The sequence below is a fragment of the Cyprinus carpio genome, chromosome B1, assembly GCF_018340385.1.
Source record: "Cyprinus carpio isolate SPL01 chromosome B1, ASM1834038v1, whole genome shotgun sequence".
Lineage (NCBI taxonomy): Eukaryota > Metazoa > Chordata > Actinopteri > Cypriniformes > Cyprinidae > Cyprinus > Cyprinus carpio.
Window position 1 is genome coordinate 26,956,402 of NC_056597.1, and position 22,648 is coordinate 26,979,049.

The following is a 22,648-nucleotide window of genomic DNA, read 5'->3' on the forward strand; positions in this document are numbered from 1 at the left end:
GTTGATAACTTTTTATTGTTGCTGGCAGGGGCTTGTCTTCTTCCCGTGCAAAGGAGCTCTTTAGCTCGTGATGGGCCCAATGCCCTGACCCCACTTCTAAAACAACTCCAGAATGGGTCAAGTTCTGCAAACAGCTTTTGGTGTGGTTCTCAACGCTGCTGTGGATTGGTGACAATTCTTTGTTTCCCTTCCTGGCATACGGAATCCAAGCTGCCTCTGAAGATGAACCCGCAAATGACAATGTACGATAGAGCAAAAACCTATATCAATTATTTTATGCATAAAATAGTGCATTTGTCAACAAACATAGTGAATCAAGCAATAATTAGGTCCCACTGTGAACCTGTTTTTATTTTCCAGCTTTACCTGGGAATTGTGCTTGCTGCTGTTGTCATAATAACAGGATGCTTCTCATACTACCAAGAAGCCAAGAGGCTCTAAAAATCATGGAATCTATTTTTAAGAACCTTGTACCTCAGGTAATGAAATTAAAACTATATTCTGATAAAACACTGTATCTCTCACACAAAAACTTCCTTCTAATACATTCTGGGTTTGTAGCAAGCCCTGTGTTGTGCGTGATGGAGAGAAAAAGAGTATCATGCGGAGGAGGTTGTCCTTGGCTGGTGACCTTGTGGAGGTCAAAGGTGGAGACAGAATCCCATCTGATATCTTCGCTGTTGATCTCTGCACATGGATGCAAGGTAAGACCTAAAGCGCAAAAGAATGGCAAAGTAACATACTCCCACTTTTGAAAAGTTATGTGCATTCTGAATGTTTGTCACCAGAATTTGAGCGGGTATTCCAGTGACCCATCAAACAGGCTTCTTAAAGTCCCCCATGAATCAAAATTAAAGTTTTTTGGGTGTTAGTATCACTATGTTGTCTTAAGGTTATCTATAAGGCAGTGTGCTCCAAAACAGTGTAAAAATTCGCATATAAGCATTCAAAGCTTGCGGTTTGTCACTTCTGCCAAAACAGCTCAACGACTTTTTTTTTTTGACCGTACTTCACCTTTCTCATCAAATCTTCTAACCAATCAAATGCTCTCTAGAATCCAAAGCGCCCACCCCCTGCACCTATAGCATTGATACTGAAGTGCCGGCTGAGATCGGTCACAGTGTAGTATTTCCTGTACAGTGAAAGGCTCATAGTGCACAATGTAGGGTAATAGGAATAGGGAACAATTCAGACAGTGTAAAAAGCTTTCTATTGGTTACAAATGAGTCTGGTTTCACGTTGTTTTTACGCAAACCGTGGCAGCGCACGCAGTCTGATCTGGAAGTTGGCTACTGTTCCAGAGACGATGAGAGACACACACAGGATCGGAATCAAATGCGTGAATCAGCATATATTAAAAAACTTTTACAACTACAACAGCCTCAGCATGATTATGAACCACTATTTTGTTTTCAAACTAAGAGTTTCATTTCGAATCTAGGGAGTAATCTATTAGACTGTGGCCGTTCAAAATGCGGCTTTACTGAGCATCAACGGCTCTGACCTGAGCAGATGTAACAAAAATATTATTGGCTATTTTTAAAAGGGGGTGGGCTGCTCAATATGTCCCTCCCCTCTGCTTCCTGTTTTCAGTTGAAATTACGTCACCACAGCAGAATAATGCTGCGTGTTTCAGGCACTTCAGGGGACCTATAAGTAGTGCAATTTCTTTGGTCAACAGTCAACCATGTTTGTTGGTGAAGAAGTTGTATATACTGGTATAACCAACCAGCTAGGACTGTCTAAACCTGCTCCTGGAGGACCAGTGTCCTACAGAGTTTAGCTCAAATTTTAGATTGAAGGGTATTGAACACCCCAGAGCTAGACCAACACCAAACTGGTACTAACCAAAGATCCTGGACCAATATCCAAGGATATTCATGGTATTTCTTCCTTTCTTCCTTTCCAGGTGGACAACTCCTCCCTCACTGGTGAATCTGAGCCCCAGACTCGTTCTCCTGACTTCTCCAATGAAAAATCCCTGGAAACCAGAAACATTGCCTTCTTTCTCCACTAACTGTGTTGAAGGTACAGAGTTAAAAACAGATTAGGTTTGGTGTATAAAAAAAGTCAGAATTTCTTAATTGAATTTTTTTTTCTTCTGTAGGTACCGCCAGAGGGGGATTGTCATCAACACCGGTGACCCGTTACTGTCATGGGTCGTATTGCCACTCTCTTGCCTCCAGTTCTGGAAGTGGAAAAACAACCCAATTGCTAAAGAGATCGAGCACTTCATCCACATCATCACTGGTGTAGCTGTCTTCCTGGGGTCTCTCCTTCTTCATTCTTTCCCTGATTCTTGGATATGGGTGGTTGGAAGCTGTCATCTTCCTTATTGGTATCATTGTTGCTAATGTACCTGAAGGTCTCCTTGCCACTGTAACTGTAAGTCAGAGTTCAATGTACACTACTAGAGCCAAAGTACACTTCGCTTGAGCCAAGAATTCTTACTTACACTGGTATATCTTCATGTAGGTGTGTCTCTAACTCTGACCGCCAAACGTATGGCAAAGAAGAAACTGCCTGGTGAAGAATCTCGAAGCCGTAGAGACTCTTGGCTCGACCTCCACCATCTGCTCTGACAAGACTGGAACTTTGACCCAGAACCGAATGACCGTCGCTCACATGTGGTTTGACAACCAGATTTCATGAAGCAGACACCACAGAGAACCAGAGTGGAGCCTCATTCGATAGGAGCTCTCCAACTTGGTCTGCTCTTGCAACGTATCGCTGGCCTTTGCAATCGTGCTGTCTTCCTTGCTGATCAAAGCCATGTGTGCCAATACTTAAGGGTGTGCTTGAGCTTTAGTACATTATATTTAAAGAAATATGTAGATGATTTACATTTAGAGTGACTTGTAAAGTCTATCAGTAAATAAATGTCGGTCAAGACACTATCAGTAAAGAAAAGAAATCTTCTGCAGCGAGACACAGCTGGCGATGCCTCAGAGTCTGCCCTGTTGAAGTGTATTGAGCTGTGCTGCGGTTCAGTCACTGAAATGAGAGAGAAGTACCCAAAGATTTCTGAGATCCCTTTCAACTCCACCAACAAGTATCAGGTATTTTGGATTAATTATTCTTTGGAGATTTACAGATTTGACTGTCCTTCCTAACATCCCCTAATATGCCTTTTCTAGCTCTCAATCCATAAGAATCCTAATTCTTCAGAGTCTAAGCACCTGCTGGTGATGAAGGGAGCCCCTGAGAGAATTTTGGATCGATGCTCCATGATTCTGATTCAAGGAAAAGAGCAGCCTTTGGAAGATGAAATGAAAGATGCTTTCCCAAATGCTTATGTAGAACTTGGAGGTCTTGGAGAAAGAGTGCTGGGTAAAGCCACCTTATGAAGTTCACCTTGTGGAGTTTGTCAGTTAAAACTATGACTATCTACACTAATGACTGTGTTCTTTCTCAAAGGTTTCTGCCACTTTAGCCTCCCTGATGACCAATTTCCTGAGGGTTTTGCATTTGATACCGACGAAGTGAACTTTCCCCACCGAGAACCTGTGTTTTGTTGGCCTCATGTCTATGATTGATCCTCCTCGTGCAGCTGTACCAGATGCTGTGGGCAAGTGCAGGAGTGCAGGAATCAAGGTGTTGTTTCACCTTGATTCAAGACTGATGGCTTGATTATATTATACCTTTACTGAATTAAATGAATCATATGATCAAGCATCTATGTCTTCTATCACAGGTTACTTGTGACCATCCAATTACAGCTAAGACTATTTGTAATGGGTCTTGAATCAAGAAGTTGTTCTTGGTTCAAGATCCATTGTTTGAATATGTCACACCTTTGCTGCAGCATATTCAACTTTGTTTATACTTGTTGCATGTACAATCAGTTAATCAAATTATAATTCAGAATCTTCAATTACAGGTTATCATGGTTACTGGAGACCATCCAATTACAGCTAAGGCTATTGCAAAGGGTGTTGGCATTATCTCTGAAGGCAATGAGACTGTGGAAGACATTGCTGCTCGTTTAAACCTCCCCGTTGGAGAGGTCAATCCAAGGTATCCATCTCAAACAAAACATTTATTCACCAAGTTTTGAATTTGCTCTAGAAGTCTACTAATACAATGTGTACCTCTAGAGATGCCAAGGCCTGTGTGGTCACATTTGGAGAACTGAAGAATATGAGTGAAGAAGAGCTGGATGATATCCTGAAACACCACACAGAAATTGTGTTTGCCAGAACCTCTCCACAACAAAAGCTGATAATTGTAGAAGGTTGTCAGCGACAGGTAATGTCTGTCCAATCCTATTTGATACTAGAAAATTTTACCCTGAAGGAACCATTTTTAATGCATTTTATTTCTCATATCAGGGTGCCATTGTAGCTGTAACCGGTGATGGTGTCAATGATTCTCCTGCTCTGAAGAAGGCTGATATTGGTGTGGCTATGGGTATCGCTGGATCTGACGTATCTAAACAGGCTGCTGACATGATCCTTCTGGACGACAACTTTGCCTCAATTGTCACTGGAGTAGAAGAAGGTGAGACATTTTATTGAGAACTTTACTGACTGAAGAATTATGAAGGTAACTTTTTTGATGCTTAATTCTCATATCTATCTTCAAACTTTAGGACGTCTGATCTTTGACAACTTGAAAAAGTCCATTGCCTACACACTGACCAGCAACATCCCTGAGATCTCACCCTTCCTCTTGTTCATCATTGCTAATATTCCTCTACCTTTTGGGCACTGTCACCATTCTCTGCATTGACCTGGGCACTGACATGGTAGGTGTGAAAGGACACAGTGTGTGAATCAGGAGCCAAACACTGAAGGAATGTAGACATATATTGTATAGATTAGTTTGATCTTCCACAGCTTTGGTACAGATAATCTTGAGACCATGCCAGTGAATAGGATCCCAACCACAAAGTTTGGCCTTGTCTTGGATAGAATGCATAGGATGTAACTTTGTAATTGTAATTGCAGCTATTGTGTGAGTTTGTTTTTATTGCCACCTACTGGTCAGAAAAAAAAAACACTTTGAATAATTTAGTGTAAAGCTATGACTTCCGTTCACCACATAGAACTCTTCACATACAGTAATGTCTGCTCCTTCAGTGTTAGCCATACTGGTTGTTCACTGTTTTTTTTTTTTTTTTTTTCCATTTTGAAAACAGCAAACAGTTCATGTAGCAATGCTTTTATCTTTAGTGGGTGACCTCTGATCCATGTGCTGAGCCTTAGTTTTGTTTGAGCTCCCCCAAATGGTCAAAAACTTAAAGAAATGGTTTTGATTTGTTGTTTAACGTTTCCACAGGTTCCTGCTATCTCACTGGCCTACGAAACTGCTGAAAGTGACATCATGAAGAGACAACCCAGAAATGCTAAAACAGATATATGGTGAATGAGAGGCTCATCAGTATGGCCTACGGTCAAATTGGTAAGAGCATGCTTACTCTAAACAGACGTTCTTTACTGTTAGCGCTATGTTCATTCTTTGACCTGGTTTTCAACATGTACTCTACTTAGCATAATATTTAATTTAATTATTATTAAAGTTCAACATACTGCAGAAGCAGGCTAGCTGCAAAAGCATCTGCGTTACATATTATTGTGTTTTATTTCATTTGAGTACATTCTGGTTATACTTTGAAAAACTAAATCGTCTGCGTATACAAATCTGCCAGCAAGCATGCTGACCAGGAATATCTTTAGTCAGTGCATTAATATAATCAACGAAACTTCATAATTGCTATTGCAGCCATGCCCTTAGTTCGCCTGGAAGTAAAAAGCAGCGCCGCCTACTGTTTTTTAATTATAAAGAAAACTGGAATGGAATACTGAAATGTAAAATATAAATGCTCTATATGACATAAATACATACAAATAAAACAAACACTTAATTATAGGTGATACACAATTATTTGACAGACCCTCCAAATTGTAATTTTAATGTCATCATACTTATTTTTAGGTATGATGCAAGCAGTTGCAGGGTTCTTTACCTACTTTGTAATTCTTGCCGAGAACGGATTCCTGCCCTCCGATTTAATAGGAATTCGAGTCAACTGGGACGATAAGTATCTCAATGACTTGGAAGATAGCTATGGCCAGCAATGGGTAGGTGTCACAACTGTATAAACCAAAAAAAAAAAAAAACTATTATAATACAACAAATGTGAGGTATCAGTCATGTAAATAGTGCTTTTCTGTTTATTTTTCCAGACATATGAGCGCAGAAAGATTGTGGAGTTCACATGCCACACAGCATTCTTCGCCAGTATTGTGATTGTGCAGTGGGCTGATCTGATCATCTGTAAGACCAGGAGGAATTCCATTGTACAGCAGGGAATGAGGTATGTAAACAAAGTGTCCAGCCATTAAATTGTGCAATATGTGTAACACAAGGCTGTTTTTAAAAGCATTGTCACCACTTTTCTTTCATAGAAACAAAATCCTCATCTTTGGTCTGTTTGAGGAAACTGCTCTGGCAGCTTTCTTGTCCTACTGCCCAGGCATGGACGTTGCTTTAAGAATGTATCCTCTCAAGTAGGTGGACATAACTAGTCTTTTTACACACAAGAAATGGGAATATTTAAATTTTTTTCCCATCTGACCTTAAACACTGGTGTTATGTTTTAGACCATGTTGGTGGTTCTGTGCCTTCCCATACTCGCTGCTCATCTTTGTCTATGATGAAGTTAGAAGATACATCCTTAGGCGGAGCCCAGGAGGTAATAACAGATATAACTAACAGATGTTAGCAGTCTTTGACATCGATAACATCTATGTTTGTTTTCATTTTAAAGCTAAAGTATCTGTTTCCCAAGAGGAAACCTGGGTTTTGAATGGGGTCTACGATAGCGATAACTTTCATAACAGTATTATGTTATTTCGCAGTGAATGAACTAGCTCTAATATCTATGCTGTTTTGTTTCAGGATGGGTGGAAAAAGAAACATACTACTGAAACGAAGACTTTGTTCATGTCATCAAAATCATACAAAAGCTGGTCATTTTCAATCAATAAATGTCAAATTAGAAGGAATTTGTATTTGTGACTTCATTATGCACTACCAATCCATTGCATTAAATTATTGGTCCCCACAAAGATATAAAATGTAAAACCTTTATTCGACACTTAAGTGGAAAATGTGCAAAGCCTGGCCATGATAAAGGCACAGCACGTGATATTTATAGGCATTGTAAGATCAGGCTCATCAGATTTCACTACTACCACTAGAGGGCATTCTTCTTGTCTAAAATTAGGGGGTGACATGATAGTTTCCATGACAACACATTTATAGGCTAGAGCCCACAGCTTGTAAATAAAATTCAAGATATTTTTAGCTCTCCTACTTTGAAGATGCAGTCTCCAGCAGGCGCCAGTTCAACAGCACTGGTCCGTTTCCATCATCAACAACACACAGTACATGTGTTTAATGAGCATAATCCCTCTAATGAGGATAATCTGGAAAACATAAAAAGAAGGAAATAATGACCATGAAATACGATCTCAGCAGAATAGAGCTAAAAATAGTCTGTCAAATTGAGCTCAAATTATCCTAATGATAGAAATCCTCGTATAATAGTGAATCCCATGATATTAAAAATAAGCTTCACAGTTCATAATATTCACGGTTTGTGAAAAATAAGCCAAAAACAACAGCATTTGCATTATTTTCAGTTAACGCAATACTATTATTCTAACAAAACTACACTTCGTGAATTAATACTGAGAAATATTTAGCTTATAAGACAATGAAAAACCAAGCAAGTCATGATTTTAAGATTGATTAACACCTTGAATATGCTTACGTTTGCTTCCCAAGCACATACCAGGTGTATGAATCACAAGACCATGTTAATGATTTAATAATTTCTAAACAATTTAACCAGGTTACTCCATGCAACCATATTTATTTTCGTAACTGTGCTCTCAAGGAGACCATTAAACACTGGAAAATCCTATTTTAAATAGTTTTCTAGATGGTCTAGGCTTGTTATAACGCTAATATAAACCAGCTACGAACTGGACCACCTCCAGCTGGTTTACTGCTGGTCTGGTTTTCGGAACATGGTGTCCAGTCAGTTAGTGACCAGCTAGAAACCACATTCCTAAACACGGATATACGAGCTTAAACCGGATTTTCTAACAGGGTATTGACTTTTAAGAGTTTCTTCACAGGCAATTCACAAAGATAAGTTCAAACAAAAAAAAGATAATCGGCACTGATATAGAAAAGCGATACATTATTTAACACGATCAAAGTTCAGAAGTGAAAGTCTGTCACAATCCCCAGCCCCGCGCTTGTCTTCCCTGCAGACCACGCCCCTTTCCTCCGCGTTACCATGACAATCCAGGCAGACGTCACAGTGAAAAAACCCACGATATAGGCCTATATAAGCTTTGAGTGTTCACACTGGCTTGGATGCGTGTCTGGTTGGAACGACGCGTCCAACGGTGACCAAGGAAAAAAAGAGGAAACGGGATTGGGGACTTTTAATTTGTTGTTTTTAAAGAAAGCTTGGATTTTTTTTTGGAAACCCAGGTGGTTGTTTTTAATCAAAAGAAGCAAAATGGGACGAGGAGTAAGTGTGAACGTGTTTGTCGTTTCATTCTTAAAGGCTGTCTAGCAATTTGCAGTAGTGTTCTGTGTGTTTAACCAGGTTACTGAAAATAATGGTTTAGTAAATAGTTGTTTCCAAATGGCTTCCCGGAGTATGAGACTTCCGCAGTTTTAATATTCAAATTAGTTTGTTTAAATGAATGAAATGCGTGTACGGGTTCATCTAAACCATAAAAGTCTGTATTCTCGGATGGAGCAACAGGTTTTAAGTCTGTGGCTTTAAAAGAGACTTAAACTCTAATTTAAGACGTTCTTGGTTCACTACAAAGATTTCAGGAATGTAGCAGACAACTTCCTCTATGGCCGCGATGTTACATGGCCTGTTTGTCGAAGCAAATACAGTCAGTCTCGTGACTTTTACATTGTACAACTGAACTAATCATGTTTGTAACAAGAGGAGAGCTCTGTGTTCCTCTGATGTTTGGCAGCTCTTAGAAAAATCTTCAAGCTGTTTTACAATTACGACAGAACATTTCAAGTTGGCTCGACAACGTGTTTCTGAGTGTGACGAAACCTCGAGATACATTGTATCAGTTTAACCGCGTAAACCTCGGAGTGAACGACGCGCGTGCTTTAAATAGTTGCTGTAAAACCTCCAGATGCGCGAAATAAACTTTTCATCATGAGATACATCCATTACACCACAGAGGCTAAAATATCCCGTTTAAAACACTGAACGAGACGAGTAGCCTGTTTCAAAATTGTACGCAGTTTTATGTTGAGTAGCTAAACACTGTTAACGTAGGCTTGGTTAGTCAACCCGAAAATCTCGTTTAAATATAATCGTAAGTATTCATGCAAACCGCTTAGGTATTACACTTAAACTCTAAACGCTTAAACTTGTCATCTAACTCTTTTTACATCGTTAAACTATCTAATTTAAAACTGCGAGATGTGTCTGTGTAGTTGAACTGTTTAGAACCTCTAAGCAGACACAATACTCGTAGTTAACTATTTAATGTAAAATCATATAGTTTTCACGCAGTGATGTGGTTCATGTTATGTTTTTTCGCTGTACAGTAAAGCATGTTTAATTTTAGGGTGTTGTCTGACATGATAAAGTTGTCTCGGGTTTGAAGACTAGTTATCATCGCGTCTGTTCGTCATCGTTATCTTTAAGTGGAGCAGGCTGAGTTAGTTGAGTAAAGGCTCGACTTCAAATAAACGAGTCTTTACCTGCTGTGAAAACACGTCTTTGTGTCTCGCAGAATTATGCATTAATTGTAATAAATTTATATTCTGGAACGGTAAAATCTCATTAGCTGCGTGACATGCTTAGCTTTCTTTAGTTTCTCCGTTCACATTCAGTCATAATCTTATGATTTGCTTCCTGTAGGGTTCATTAACTCTTAATATGATTCCAGCGTGTAGTGGCATTGCGTAAGAGCTGAATACCACTCCCTAATGTGAGGCTCTGAGCACCAGTAAATGGGAATTATGCATTCGGTCCCAGGGTATCCCATGTGATGGGGAGCAAACAGCCATCCACATGTTTCATCTGGGTTTGGTGCATTGAGCTACGCCCCCAGCCCCATCAAATCCCACCACAACGGGGCAGATGTCTCTCCTTTGCAGACATAGACTTGCTGTTGTGTGCAAGAGACTGATATGAAATAACAGCATTTCATGTATTTTGCTTTGTGGAATTTTGTGGGGGTCATATTGAAATAAGAATTAAATGAGATATTTGCTGGTTTAATACTGTATTTCTACATTGGAGTTACCATAATGGCATATATAGTACTACCATCCAATGCCACGTTACAATATTCATGTACATGGCATATACATGATACAGTTTACCATGGTATTATTACTCAGCGAAGTAATTGGAAAGGGAGTAGAAATCTGAAAAATTTAGAGTAATTTCTGCAAAAACATAAAACCTTTTTTAAGGGGCAAAGTATTGTTTCATACAAAAATGTTAGTATATTGTGTGTTTTAAGACCAGCATCAGGTGTTGACCACAGCTGTGTTCTCACTCCCCCCGAGGGTGTATATAAGCTAAGACTGCCACTCCATCGCAGAAGAGTTTAACATTCTTTCCATTCATCAGTCACTATGCGTTAGTGAAACCTTTTGTCATTGACAGTCTCATCTGACAGAGACTGACCACCCCTCCTCACCGACCCCGACGGCTGTCTCGGGGCCCCTTACCTTTTTTGGTGCATTGAACATATGAGATGGTAACATGCATTTACCTCCAGCCCATTGTTGCTGTTCCACCAGCAAGTGAGAAAGAAATAGTTTTCCAAAATGCATGGATGTTTATTTTGACATAATAGAAATGCAACTGGGTCCAAAAGTCTCAGACCACATTGAATCTCTATCACTTTGAGGATTTTGAAAATATTAATATCTCTAGGTGACTAGTTAAATGTAAGTAAATTAGTGTCATTGATCATGTGATGATGAACAGGTGGTCAGATTGTCGTCTTCCATTGGAACTCAAGATGCTCTTTGGAACTTCTCATAATGCTGGAGAGCATGATTGTCAGGTTTTGTTCATGAATGTATAAGACATTCTAAAGAACAACTTTTTTTTAAATTTTTTTTTATTTTTTTTTTTAAATCACCTTTTCACCCCAATTTTTATTGCTGAAGTAATTTCACATTTCGACCCCACTGTATGTTTTTGTTCATTTTCTGTCCGTGCTCTTAAACCACAGTGAGCTTATGAAAAGCTGTAGCTTTAGCAATTGCCCTGTGACTGGTGTGGAGGAGTTTGTACACTGTTTTCATTTCACCCTCCCCTGTGCCACTTCTGAAACAAAGAGAGTTGGCCCTGACACGTGACTTAACCCATTCATGGGTCTGGAGGTGTGGCTCTGTTTCCAATGGCAACAGGGCAAAGTCCCAGTATGAGAACACTGATGTGCTTGAGTGAACCGACTTTGGCTCACGTGCAAGATAAGAAAAAAAAATAAAAAGACGTGGAAGAATAGAATTTTTATTCATTTGATGAAGTCCGGATAAAATATTCTTTCACAAATATGAATATTTATGAGCAGGTTCTGCCATGGTTGATTTATCTTTTACCCTCTGGCTCAACCTTGTGACATTTTCCACACACATGTGCAAGTTGTGAAAATGCTCATATGCATATTCGAAATGATGACTAAGCGTTTAAGTAAACCAGCATACGTATACGTGGAAGAGCTCTGAAGTAAGCTGTCATATTCAGTTGGGAACTACAGGTGTCGAGTTCTTTGTTTCTGGCCACTTTCATCATCTGTTGCTTTCATGTACAGATAACAACCACACCAGTGTGCTTGTAGATTTGTATCAGGACATGGATTGACCTGCAAAAAAATATAAATTTGATGCAGAGATAAATATCTTGTGTCTTTGTAAGATGATCTGAAATCATGAAAGCTGATGGAAAAATCTTATTTTTTTTTAAATGGTTGTTTTCAGTAGCAACAAACGTTTAGACCAAAATGATATAATGTGTCATTTTATGTTAATTGACTGTTGATGATGTCACAATAACCAAGTTGTTAGATGTTTTCTGGAACTATGCAGGCTTCAAGTGTTTTTTTTTATTTTTATTGACACGTCATTTTTCAAACAAAGAGTCTGTTGTTTGCTTCACTGACTTAAAATGACGATCAGATTTTAAATGCAAACTAGCAATCAAATGCTCTATACTTAAGTGATTCATGTAACAGCTCCCGTTCGTGTTGTGAGGCAATGAGTCACCTATTGTATTCGCAGAATTCAGTTGTAATAAGAACTGTTGCTTAACAGTAGTAGAGGTTATTTGGTTAATTGCTTTTCAAGTTAAATGTTAATTACTACACGTTATCCATTGGGATCACGCAATCTGCACTCTGTTATCTCTTGCTAATATTTTACACTTTTATGCACTTCTTTTACACTCATAAGTTGGGTAATAGCACTTTTTGTGCATTTATAATACAAGTCTTTTAAAACCTACACCCATCAATAAATGTAGGCAGTTTGCATTCCTTAAAAAAATGCTATTGTTAGACCATGCTCAAGAGATTTAATGGTTGTTCTATGCTTGTTCCACCACAGGAAGGACGAGAACAATATGAGCTGGCAGCCACCTCAGAGCAGGGGGGCAAGAAGTCAAAGCCCAAGGGCAAGAAAGAGAAGGATAAAGACATGGATGAACTCAAAAAAGAGGTGGACTTGGTAAGTCAGTTTAGTTCTTGAAAGCACCTATTGGCAAAACTTTGATTGTAGTGATCTTTGAGATGTACATTGTTCTTTTTTGTGCTATTTTAGGATGATCACAAACTGTCCCTGGATGAACTAACCAGGAAATACAGCACTGATTTAACTAGGGTTAGTTTGCTTCTGTACCGAATTTGAAATGACAGACCATTGATAGTAGTATAATGGCATAAAGCTCTCGCTTTGGATCTTCATTATCTAACCCATCACTTTCTCCAGGGATTGTCAGGCACTCGTGCTAAGGAGATCTTGGAGCGTGATGGACCCAACGCTTTGACTCCACCTCCAACCACCCCAGAATGGGTCAAGTTCTGCAAGCAGCTCTTTGGAGGATTCTCAACTCTCCTGTGGATTGGAGCCATCCTTTGTTTTCTTGCCTACGGCATCCAGGCGGTCTCTGAGGAGGAGCCTGCCAATGATAACGTAAGGGAAAAAAAAAAAACCCTGTTTGAGTTTCTTAAGATCACATTGTTGTTTTAGCAGTATCCCTAACCTCTCCTTCATTGTCCTGCGCAGTTGTATTTGGGTATTGTACTCTCTGCTGTTGTGATGATCACTGGATGTTTCTCGTACTATCAAGAGGCCAAGAGCTCCAAGATCATGGACTCTTTTAAGAACCTTGTCCCTCAGGTACTCTTGATAATTCTAAAATATGTATATATATATTAAGATATTTCTCTTTTCCTCAGTGATGTTAAGTGCACTTCCACTTTGTCACATAGCAAGCCTTGGTTATCCGTGATGGAGAGAAGAATAATATCAATGCTGAAGAAGTTGTGGTTGGAGATCTTGTGGAAGTCAAAGGTGGCGATAGAATTCCTGCTGATCTGCGTATCATTTTCTGCTCATGGATGCAAGGTGAAATACCATTGCCATAAATCATGGTGGAATGTCTTCTCCAATGGCATGTTTCAAGTCTACAAGGATTTACTAATGATCTTGTCCTTTCCAGGTGGACAACTCCTCCCTCACTGGAGAATCTGAGCCCCAGACTCGTACTCCTGACTTCTCCAACGATAACCCACTGGAGACCAGAAACATTGCGTTTTTCTCTACCAACTGTGTTGAAGGTATGAAAACTAGAAGTCTTTAAGAAGTCAAATGTTCGAACAATTAAAAGTAGACATTTTCATTGAATTTTATTTTGCTTACAGGCACTGCCAGGGGTGTCGTCATCAACACTGGTGACCGCACTGTCATGGGTCGTATTGCCACTCTTGCTTCTGGCCTTGAAGTTGGTCGCACTCCCATCTCAATTGAGATTGAGCACTTTATCCACATCATCACTGGTGTAGCCGTCTTCCTGGGTGTCTCTTTCTTCATCCTCTCCCTGATCCTTGGCTACTCTTGGTTGGAAGCTGTCATCTTCCTCATTGGTATCATTGTGGCTAATGTGCCAGAAGGTCTCCTGGCTACCGTAACAGTAAGTGTCAAAATAATTGCTACAATTTGGAATAACTGTAATCTCAAAGAGAAATAAACCTCATTCTTGTATTTTCAAGTGTGTTTGACTCTGACTGCCAAACGCATGGCAAAGAAGAACTGCCTGGTGAAGAATCTCGAAGCCGTGGAGACTCTTGGCTCGACTTCCACCATCTGCTCTGACAAGACTGGTACTTTGACCCAGAACCGAATGACCGTGGCTCACATGTGGTTTGACAACCAGATTCATGAAGCAGACACCACAGAGAACCAGAGTGGAACCTCCTTTGACAGGAGCTCTGCTACTTGGGCCGCCCTCGCACGTGTCGCCGGTCTCTGCAACCGTGCCGTCTTCCTTGCAGAACAAGAAAACTTCCCAATTCTTAAGGTCTGTATTGATGCATTGTGAAAGTCTGTCAAAAGATTTACCAAGTCTGACAAAGTAGTTTTTGCATGTTGCTGATGCCATCTGAGAGTTGTTTACTACATGCTCGCAATGTTGGTTTGCTTGTGCTTTGTTCGGCTGTTTGCCTCTAGGGATTCTTTGAGTCCCATGAGCTAACTAGAGACTCTGTTTTGTAATGGGACTAATTTGTTGGACTGTTACCTCAAATTACCTTGCATTTCCTGGAACATCTAAGCAGTCTGTTTTAAAATGGAACCGTGTTGGTATTTTTTATTTTTTTATTTTTTTCTCAGACCATCCCTTGTTTTCATGCTTTCCTGTTTCCTTTCACAGAGAGACGTGGCTGGTGACGCCTCTGAATCTGCCCTGCTGAAGTGTATTGAGCTCTGCTGTGGATCGGTGAAAGAGATGAGAGAAAAATACACCAAGATTTCCGAGATCCCCTTCAACTCCACCAACAAATACCAGGTAAAAACCATCCCCTGCTTTGGCCAACACTTTGGATGAATTTCAGATGTCTAACATCTTCTGTTTATGGACCATTTTAGCTCTCCATCCATAAGAACCCCAATAGCAATGCAACTGAATCCACTCACCTTCTAGTAATGAAAGGTGCTCCTGAAAGGATCCTGGACAGGTGCAGCTCTATTTTGATTCAAGGAAAAGAGCAGCCGCTTGATGATGAGTTGAAGGATGCCTTCCAGAATGCCTACTTGGAACTTGGGGGCCTTGGAGAAAGAGTACTGGGTAATTTTGTGGTTTTAAATTGAATTTTGAAACCATGCGTTTCCAATCTGCACTTTCCATCAACTTGTTTTTCCACAGGATTCTGCCACTTCAACCTTCCTGACGAACAGTTCCCTGAGGACTTCCAGTTTGATACAGAGGAGGTGAACTTTCCCACTGAGAACTTGTGCTTCATTGGCCTTATGTCCATGATCGATCCTCCTCGTGCCGCTGTACCAGATGCCGTGGGCAAATGTAGGAGTGCTGGAATCAAAGGTATACCATAGTCATTCCTAATAACTGCTTGTGGTTTTGAAGAAACAACCAGAGGCATCCTAATTGCTTATTCAAAATCTCCCTTTCAAGGTTATCATGGTTACTGGTGATCATCCAATCACAGCCAAGGCCATTGCCAAGGGAGTGGGTATCATCTCTGAGGGCAACGAGACCGTTGAAGACATTGCTGCCCGCTTAAACATTCCTATTAATGAGGTTAATCCAAGGTAACAGATTCCTCCTCGATTTGGATGTTTCTGGCTGGATATTTGTTGCATCTGTTTTTTTCATTTCTTTTAATGTTTTTTTTAAAGGGATGCCAAGGCCTGTGTGATCCATGGTGGTGACCTGAAGGATCTGTCCCCAGAGCAATTAGATGATGTCTTGAAACACCACACAGAAATTGTGTTTGCCAGAACGTCTCCTCAGCAGAAGCTGATTATCGTCGAAGGCTGCCAAAGACAGGTTAGTCATCTTTACGATCTCCGACCAATCAAAACTTTACCAGGTCAATTTGATAAGATAAGAGTTAAGTACTTTACTTGGCTGGCGCAGTGAGAGAAGTTAATATAAAGCTACGAGGAGGAAGATTTTGGATCAGTGGGCTTTGAGTGCAGACGCAGCTACTCAGCATGACATAACAGCAGTAGAAACCAAGTGACTGACAAAACAGCTTGTTGCGTTCGTAGCTGGTTAGGACAAGAACTTAGATGTGTCACAACACGATGTTACATTCATTTGTGTTTGTCCACAGGGTGCCATTGTAGCTGTAAAACCGGTGATTGTGTCAATGATTCTCCTGCTCTGAAGAAGGCTGATATTGGTGTGGCTATGGGTATCGCTGGATCTGATGTATCCAAACAGGCCGCTGACATGATCCTTCTGGACGACAACTTTGCCTCAATTGTCACAGGAGTAGAAGAAGGTATGTTTTTGAGAACTTCCTTGACTGAAAATTTCTGAAGGTTACTTTGAGACTTGGTCCTCAGACATGTCTTTAACTTTAGGCCGTCTGATCTTTGACAACTTGAAGAAGTCCATTGCCTACACACTGACCAGCAACATCCCTGAGATCACCCCCTTCCTCTTGTTTATCATTGCCAACATCCCTCTTCCTTTGGGTACAGTCACCATTCTTTGCATTGACCTGGGTACTGACATGGTAAGCAACGCACTTGACCAGTATTTTATTTATTTATTTATTTTTTTTCTTCAGTGCATCATGTTCTTGAATAAACGTTATTGTCCTCTTGTCTTCAAGGTTCCTGCAATCTCATTGGCCTATGAAGCTGCTGAGAGTGACATCATGAAGCGTCAACCCAGAAACCCTAAGACGGACAAACTTGTGAACGAGAGGCTGATTAGCATAGCCTATGGTCAGATAGGTAAGAGTTGCTTAACAGCGTAAACCGTTATAATTCTGCATGGCTATTTTCTCTACTGCTAGCTGCACAGAGTTTGGTGATTTGAATCTCCTTGCTTTTTCTTTCTCTGCAGGTATGATTCAAGCTCTGGCTGGCTTCTTCACATATTTTGTCATCTTGGCTGAAAATGGCTTCCTGCCGTCGTCATTGCTGGGAATTCGAGTGTTCTGGGATGACAGATACGTCAATGACCTAGAAGACAGTTATGGACAACAATGGGTGACTGTTTTCAAAAAATACAGTGGGCATATAATTGTTACAATTTTCCACTACCTTATCTGAAAGTTGTGTTCTTTACCATCTCAGACGTACGAGCAAAGGAAGATTGTGGAGTTCACATGCCACACGGCCTTCTTCACCAGTATTGTAATTGTACAGTGGGCCGATTTGATCATTTGCAAGACCAGAAGAAACTCTGTCTTCCAGCAAGGAATGAAGTAAGTAAACAGCCAATAAATCCTAAATCTAAATGGCTCAAAACAGGAATATGAAGTCTTACATGTTTGCTGTTCTTTACAGGAATAAGATTCTCATCTTTGGACTGTTTGAAGAAACTGCACTTGCAGCTTTCCTGTCCTACTGCCCTGGCATGGATGTTGCCCTCAGAATGTACCCACTGAAGTAAGGCTTTACTCTTTATGGAATGAAAATCTGAATGTGACTGATGCTTATTGTTTAATGAATTTTTAGGGGAAATGTATTTTGTTAGGAGAGTTCATTGGGAAAATTGATTGCTAATGTAATGCATGTAACAGCTGTCTAGAACTGGTGATTTAATTTTGGTACAATTTGTTTTCCAGACCAAACTGGTGGTTCTGCGCCTTCCCCTACTCACTCCTCATCTTTATTTATGATGAAATCCGAAAACTTATCATTCGACGCAGCCCAGGAGGTAAGATAATATTTTATTGCACCATGCCTCATAACAGTGGCAATCATTTTTATTTGCATAATTTGGTAAATATTGTTCCAAACCTAGTGAGCTGTATTGACTACATGGGTAACAACATGATAGGATATAAATAATGACTAAAATAGTCAATTATATTTAGAATTAACCATTATCTACTTAGTATTTTTTTTTTTTTTTTTTTTTTTTAAAAAAGTATTTAGTAATTTTAACTTTTTCTTTTAGTATATCTGCCATCTTGGATTTTGAAATTTTTTTTTGGTCCACATTGCAATGCATTCTGGGATTCCTTGTCAATGAAGAATGTGTGATCGAAGCCAGTGTTGAATTTAAATGCTGCCTAGATAAACAGCTCACTAGTGTTTTTTTTTTTTTTTTTTTTTTTTTTTTTTTTTGTCCACATTGCAATGTGCAATGCATTCTGGGATTGCTTCTCAATGAAGAATGTGTTTCATTGTAGATTTTTAAAGTTGATGGCTTTTTAAGAACAGAGCATACAGATCATGTACAATGCATGCAAACCTCCTACTGAGCTAATCTGAATTTTATATTTTTGTCATAGGTTGGGTGGAGAGGGAGACCTACTATTAAAGCATCCAGTCTGCATCACAAGTTTATTTGCATGGTTGTCTCGCTGCTCAGAATTTTAACCTAATTTGGATGTTTTTATATAGGGAATGCCTGATACAAACACTGAGATCGTGAACCAAGACAGTGCGTGCCTTGTTTCTGAAGCCGGACCAATTTTATACATGTTTTTAAAAGTGTAATATAAAAATAAACTTGCAGTCAGGTCCCACATTTGTGTCATTCCTTGCTTTTCATTTATTCATAAGTTTGTTTGTTTTAATGTGGAAAGTGCTTCGTTGCTTGAGTGCATGCCCCAGAATTCCCCTGTTTGTCTGGTGCTTTACCTTTTGTAAACCTTATAGCAATGTACCATGGTAACCATAGTATGTACCAAATTGTCATTTCTGTAAAAGCAAAAAATAAATAAAAATAAAGCAATGTAATACATTTCATAATAACAATAATAACATTACCCTTAGTTAACTGATGTCTGGTGAAATTTATGGTGTGGTTACCATGGTAAATTATTATTATTATTTTTTTTTTTTTTTTTTTTTTTACTTTAAGGGAAACAGCGTAAATCTGTGCATGAGTGTTAAAAATGGTGGGAAAAAAATCTTGCCAACCTCCTGTCCGTTTCAACAGCCTCAGCTACTGAAAAATAACAAAAAGGCATCATTTTACAGTGCAATATCCTTCTCAATGAGTGTGGGTGCGTTTTAAGTGGGTTTGGAAAGTGTAATCCAGGTCTCATGCCTGGAGGAGACCGCAGATCCACTTCTTTCCACCCACGCTAGTGAGATCTGGCACAAAAACACGTCCAACATGATTTTAGTCAAAGTATTGTGAGTCAGAATCATCAGGGAGGGCAGGGAAAGGGATCATGTCTTTAGAGATCCACCAATTCAGTATTTTTACTTTTTATTAATGATTGAAAGCAACGACTTAAATCAAAAAGTCAGATAACCGATATGTAGAAGTGGTGTTTGCATGTGATGCAACATCTAAATGGATCTAATAATGCACTACAATAAAAACAACATGCATTGTAAATATCATAATTAGATCTTGTCATAATCACCTTTTAGCAATCTAAATAGTCATTCATAAATTTAATGCAGGATTAATAGTCAAGACATATCCTGTATAGTTGAGTCATTTATGTTAGTGTAATACATGACTGCACTGTTTTTTGATGAATGCATAGTGTGGTAAAGATGTCATAAAGACTTCTTTAGAGATGCACGGAATTATGTTGTTTATTGACCTTCCCATAACTATTTATGTAGAAAAGTAAATATTAGTCAAACCGATTATCGGTTTATGTTGTCTTGAATTTTTTGGAGCACAAGTAGTCTTAAACACTTCTACCTTAAATAGTTTGGAGCAAGTATCCTGAGTCTTCCAAATCTAGCATCACTTTCCCTTCCCCCCTCTCTGCTTTTGACTCGTGAGCTTTACCTTTGGATGATGGCCCCGGGTTAACAGCCTGATCTCCCTGAGGTGTGTTTCTGTTTCCCAGGGAAGTTTGGCTGGGGGCCTTGCTGGGTGAATGTGGTCGGGTGGGGTTGAGACTGAAGAGGGATTGTGTTGTTCAAGCCTGGATGAGCCTGAATCTATTTCAGTCTTTTTCTGTTGAGTGATCATGCACTGCTAGTAACAGCTATTTTCTATCTTTCAATCGAGGCTGTTGAAACTGCATTTCTCTTTCGTCTGTTTATTTAGGTTCATAGGATGCCGGTTCGTTCAGTTCAATTCTGTTTTTTTATTTATTTATTTATTTTTTGTGAAATTATGCAAGCTGTGTCATTAAACTCGGTGGTATGTGTTCTCTGTGGTTTGAAGGATCCGCTCCACACGTTGAGAACAAATCAGGCTGTGCTTTTTCCTGAGACGCAAGGTTGTAACAAGCTGTTTGACCTTTTTCATTCAACTTTTCCAATGATTATGTAACGTACAAAGTCTGAGTTGAGGCACAAGGACAGTTTTTTATACTATTAAACTGTGCCTTTCTCTCTGATTCAAGTCAAAGTTGTTCATCAACTTCCAAAATGCTGAAGCACATGAAAATATCTGGGTCTTTTAGCCCTAAATCAAAAGAAATTATATTTTGCGTGAAGAAAGTCCTAATTTTAGGATAGATCATATTCATTGTGCAGAATTGAATTGAAACCTCTTTCCTCATTCTCATGGACTATACTGGCAAATAAATAAATACAACTAAAATTTTGAATCCGTTTTGATTAATAAGATGCATTGTGCATTATTTACATGACATACACCTTCCTCCTTTCTAAGTAGCTTCTGTAATCGCATCATATATTTTGAGAAATAAATAAAATAGAAAAGTACAACTGTAGGTATTTGCATCGACATAATGGATGAATTTACTCACGTATTTTAATAAAACAAAGTCAATTTTAGTCAGTATAAACCGTCTCAAAGGACCAGAATTTTTTGCACACAATGTATTGTTGTTAACGTATTTACCTTCCAATTCCAAGTTGTGCTTTCTATTAATTAATCATTCCCATTTTGCCATTCAATCAGTGGCAGAATAAAGGGCCGTACACACCGGGACGAATATCGGTGCGCGTTATTCGCCAGCGTTTTTCAACGCGTTTTTTGTGTTCACACCCAAGCGATTTTCGCTGACGATGAGCCGAGTGAACATGCAAATTCATTCCCTGACATTAGATGGCGCGCTTAATGTAAAACAGAAATACTAGAAATACTAGTTCTCTTTTATCAAGAATTTTGTAATCGCTGTCGCGTTTGTCATATAGTTCTTTGTGTTCCGACACCAACGAGACCAGCAACTCTACATTCATCTTGCCTTGCATCCTTCTTCGTCTTATTTCTTCCCGGCAGTGTAGACGCTACCAAAGAGTACGCTACTTGGCGTATATCTTCTTCGCCGTTACGTATGTGTGCTCAGCAAGACAGTTTTGTGTTTGAGCGCCCCCAAGTTGTGTTTTACTGTAACTTCAGAAGCTCCAGACACGTGTGCAAAAGCGCCATTCTCATTGGTCGTATAGTTTTTGACGCGGTGCGTCAAACCAAAAAAAACGAACCCGAGGCGTTTTTTTTAAAAAATGACGCTTTTACGCGTGGCGTTTTTCGCGTCGGTGTGCACACGCACATTGGCGCCCTTTGTTTAGTCATGAGGCGTTAAACGTCGGCGAATATCGCGCGCGAAATTCGTCCCGGTGTGAACAGGCCTTAATAGTGAAGTATTCTCTAGGATTTTCGAGTGAGAGGTCAGGGCGAGGTTAGTTGAGATTTGCAACAAATGACATGGCACAAAAAGTGAGTAAATGCCATTTCCCGTAGTGGGAGAATTTTTGTTTCGTTTGTACAAACCACATTTAATTCATATTGTGTTGCTGCATGATTTTTGCATGACTTTCACATGGCTATGCATCTAAAAATTAGGTTGTTCTCCAATATGTGTTTGGTCTGTTAGGGAGTGAAAACCATTTAGTAGAGACTGCAAATAAACTCTCTTCAAAAACAACAGAGACACCAGCTTTAGTGTTTGATGCACCCACAACCATAGACAGACATGCATGTGCAAATCGATTCTGAACCATTCTGGATGCAAAAATCTAATGAAATTCATTAAAAATGGAGCTTGTTGATCATTTTAGCTTATTAAAACATATTGCATATGCAGAACCTAAATGTGATTGTATGGGAATGAAGACTGTTATGATGAAACCAATAAAGCAGACTTTTTACCATGTGTCTTGGAAGCATTGCATCACCCATTTCATTGCGATGTTGTGAGTGTGTGTGTATAGGCAATCACCAAGAGCCCTGGAGTCTTGTGCATAGTCAATTTGCTAATGCACATTACCCAACTAACTTCTGTTAAGAGCCCTAATGGAGCTTGTCAGAGTCTGGGATTGGGTTTGGTTTATGGCACATTCAAAACGACATAAATCATGCACATCCCCTTAATGAGTCAGTAAACAACAGCTAATTTGAATAGATACTGTATGAGAGCACAAAACCAGATACAGGCTAATGAATATCTGACTTCATAAGAGTGGCAAAATAACATGGAAACAAGTCTCAAGTCTCTGTGCTATTCTGGCTTCTTTCAACAGGGATCTT

At 39.5% G+C, this 22,648-nt stretch overlaps 1 protein-coding gene, 1 long non-coding RNA gene and 1 pseudogene across 2 annotated transcripts; 2 read left to right on the plus strand and 1 right to left on the minus strand.

Annotated features, from left to right (window-relative positions):
* Positions 1-3,200: 3,200 nt before the first annotated feature.
* Positions 3,201-7,010, plus strand: LOC122135913 (annotated as a pseudogene).
* LOC122135918 lies at positions 5,971-9,978 on the minus strand. Its single transcript, XR_006153777.1, has 3 exons — positions 9,769-9,978; positions 7,322-7,433; positions 5,971-6,096 (listed from the first exon to the last, which is right to left on the minus strand). It is a non-coding gene; the product is annotated as an uncharacterized LOC122135918 (long non-coding RNA).
* LOC109060282 (sodium/potassium-transporting ATPase subunit alpha-1) lies at positions 8,364-18,758 on the plus strand. The gene is given in 24 exon segments (XM_042717097.1): positions 8,364-8,554; positions 12,634-12,753; positions 12,847-12,906; positions 13,015-13,218; positions 13,312-13,425; positions 13,518-13,634; positions 13,636-13,653; positions 13,748-13,865; positions 13,950-14,218; positions 14,297-14,605; positions 14,957-15,091; positions 15,172-15,370; positions 15,449-15,619; positions 15,711-15,852; positions 15,940-16,090; positions 16,380-16,397; positions 16,400-16,550; positions 16,633-16,787; positions 16,887-17,010; positions 17,123-17,268; positions 17,356-17,486; positions 17,569-17,670; positions 17,850-17,941; positions 18,522-18,758. Coding segments are annotated over 24 exon segments (3,087 nt in total). The 5' UTR covers positions 8,364-8,542; the 3' UTR covers positions 18,551-18,758.
* Positions 18,759-22,648: the final 3,890 nt, after the last annotated feature.